The 2649-nt window shown below is 38.6% G+C and overlaps 1 protein-coding gene across 1 annotated transcript in view; it reads right to left on the reverse strand.

The window, feature by feature from the left end:
- Positions 1–548: 548 nt before the first annotated feature.
- Positions 549–2649, reverse strand: part of LOC107750632 (exocyst complex component 6B-like) — a 39939-nt gene continuing 37838 nt past the window's right edge. Inside the window, exons 7-9 of the mRNA XM_016566120.1 lie at positions 2173–2346; positions 685–858; positions 549–584 (exon numbers count right to left, since the gene is read on the reverse strand). Of these exons, the coding sequence (XP_016421606.1) occupies positions 549–584; positions 685–858; positions 2173–2346 (384 nt within the window). The remainder of the gene's footprint in view (positions 585–684; positions 859–2172; positions 2347–2649) is intronic.

Raw genomic sequence — 2649 nt, forward strand, 5'->3', positions numbered from 1 at the left:
GAAAGTGAACTAATACTTTAACCAGGAACCATTACTTTGTACTGAATGATAGTTGGTGACAGCATGTAGTTAAAGAAACATGCTATGAGTTTTGGTATTAGAGATACACCAGTCATCCGGCCATCATTCGGAACTGGACAGTTTTTGCTCCAAACACGTGATCAGCAACTGGCTAGTTTTTTTATTTTGTTTCAGCCGATCTCTATTCTGGACTTGCGCACAAAATGCATTGCAATCATTTCCCAAATTTGTGGGGAAATATTACGAAGTCTATAAACAGAACGTTACACAGAGACGAGACACACTAAAGGCAGATATTAAAAAATGGCAATCGTATCGGAATCAGCTCATTTGCTTGTTTTAAAAATGGCAAGCAGAACTAGCCATGAAAAATCATGATCGGTTCATCTCTATTTGGTCTCAAAAGCACTAAAAAAAATTCCTCACTAAGAGGAATCGGAACAAGAATCGATGCATTCCTTATGATTTCCATCTCTATAAAGGACTGAGACAGAAAGAAAAAGAGAATAATACCCAAAAAGATGCATTTATATGAATTTTCTTTTTCTGGTTTCATAAACTGCCTGTGAACAAAAATAGACTAAAAACCTGACAAAGGCTTGAAATCAGTTGAAATGCTTAATGGTTTTATTGTGACTCCTGAGATAAATCTTTCCCCCTCACCTCTTCTTCCTCTGCATCCTCCACATCCAGTATCCCAGAATCCTTTTCTGAAAAGGGGTTGCTTCCAGTTCGGTCCACCTCTGTGCCAGAGCACGCTTCCTTTCGTATCCTCCGTCCACTCGCTGATCGCTGCTGTGATGTCACGGCATTATCACGAGCGATCTGCACTTGTGCCTGGAAAACAAACACAAACAGACATGTGAAAGGGAACGTGTGTAAAAAATCTTTTTAATTATACACACACACACATATATATGTTGTATGCAATAGTATTATCTTGAGAAAAAATGTTAAAGAGCAGGTCATATGATATTTTAAAGTGTCCTAATATTGTGTTGGAGTCCCCTACAACAGGTTTAAATGCATCTAAGGTCAGAAAACATTGTAATTTTCTCAGAATATACATTTAATATTAGAGTCATTTGCCAATGATTTCGAAACGATTCGTTCCAAGCAAGTTCGGAGCAAACCCCTCCCATCCCTACTACGTCACATGTGACATTTCCACTGTGACTACGTAATGTGTGAAGTCATGGAAGCACACACAGAGCTACTGCAAGATGAGCATTTGTGGTTAGACCCTAGGTAAGACCCTCATTCCTCGGCTGGGTTTGAGTAGAGCCTTTTGAAGCTGCATTGAAATTGCAATTTGGACCTTCATCCCGTGGGTCCCTGTTGAAGTCCACTATATGGAGAAAAATCCTGGAATGTTTTCCTCAAAAACCTTAATTTCTTTTCGAGTGAAGAATGAAAGACATCTTGGATGACATGGGGGTGAGTAAATTATCTGGAAATTTTTACTCTGAAAGTGAACTAATACTTTAACCAGGAACCATTACTTTGTACTGAATGATAGTTGGTGACAGCATGTAGTTAAAGAAACATGCTATGAGTTTTGGTATTAGAGATACACCAGTCATCCGGCCATCATTCGGAACTGGACAGTTTTTGCTCCAAACACGTGATCAGCAACTGGCTAGTTTTTTTATTTTGTTTCAGCCGATCTCTATTCTGGACTTGCGCACAAAATGCATTGCAATCATTTCCCAAATTTGTGGGGAAATATTACGAAGTCTATAAACAGAACGTTACACAGAGACGAGACACACTAAAGGCAGATATTAAAAAATGGCAATCGTATCGGAATCAGCTCATTTGCTTGTTTTAAAAATGGCAAGCAGAACTAGCCATGAAAAATCATGATCGGTTCATCTCTATTTGGTCTCAAAAGCACTAAAAAAAATTCCTCACTAAGAGGAATCGGAACAAGAATCGATGCATTCCTTATGATTTCCATCTCTATAAAGGACTGAGACAGAAAGAAAAAGAGAATAATACCCAAAAAGATGCATTTATATGAATTTTCTTTTTCTGGTTTCATAAACTGCCTGTGAACAAAAATAGACTAAAAACCTGACAAAGGCTTGAAATCAGTTGAAATGCTTAATGGTTTTATTGTGACTCCTGAGATAAATCTTTCCCCCTCACCTCTTCTTCCTCTGCATCCTCCACATCCAGTATCCCAGAATCCTTTTCTGAAAAGGGGTTGCTTCCAGTTCGGTCCACCTCTGTGCCAGAGCACGCTTCCTTTCGTATCCTCCGTCCACTCGCTGATCGCTGCTGTGATGTCACGGCATTATCACGAGCGATCTGCACTTGTGCCTGGAAAACAAACACAAACAGACATGTGAAAGGGAACGTGTGTAAAAAATCTTTTTAATTATACACACACACACATATATATGTTGTATGCAATAGTATTATCTTGAGAAAAAATGTTAAAGAGCAGGTCATATGATATTTTAAAGTGTCCTAATATTGTGTTGGAGTCCCCTACAACAGGTTTAAATGCATCTAAGGTCAGAAAACATTGTAATTTTCTCAGAATATACATTTAATATTAGAGTCATTTGCCAATGATTTCGAAACGATTCGTTCCAAGCAAGTTCGGAGCAAACCCCTCCC

Source organism: Sinocyclocheilus rhinocerous, unplaced genomic scaffold, assembly GCF_001515625.1.
Source record: "Sinocyclocheilus rhinocerous isolate Xijiao unplaced genomic scaffold, SAMN03320098_v1.1 scaffold19, whole genome shotgun sequence".
NCBI classification, from domain to species: domain Eukaryota; kingdom Metazoa; phylum Chordata; class Actinopteri; order Cypriniformes; family Cyprinidae; genus Sinocyclocheilus; species Sinocyclocheilus rhinocerous.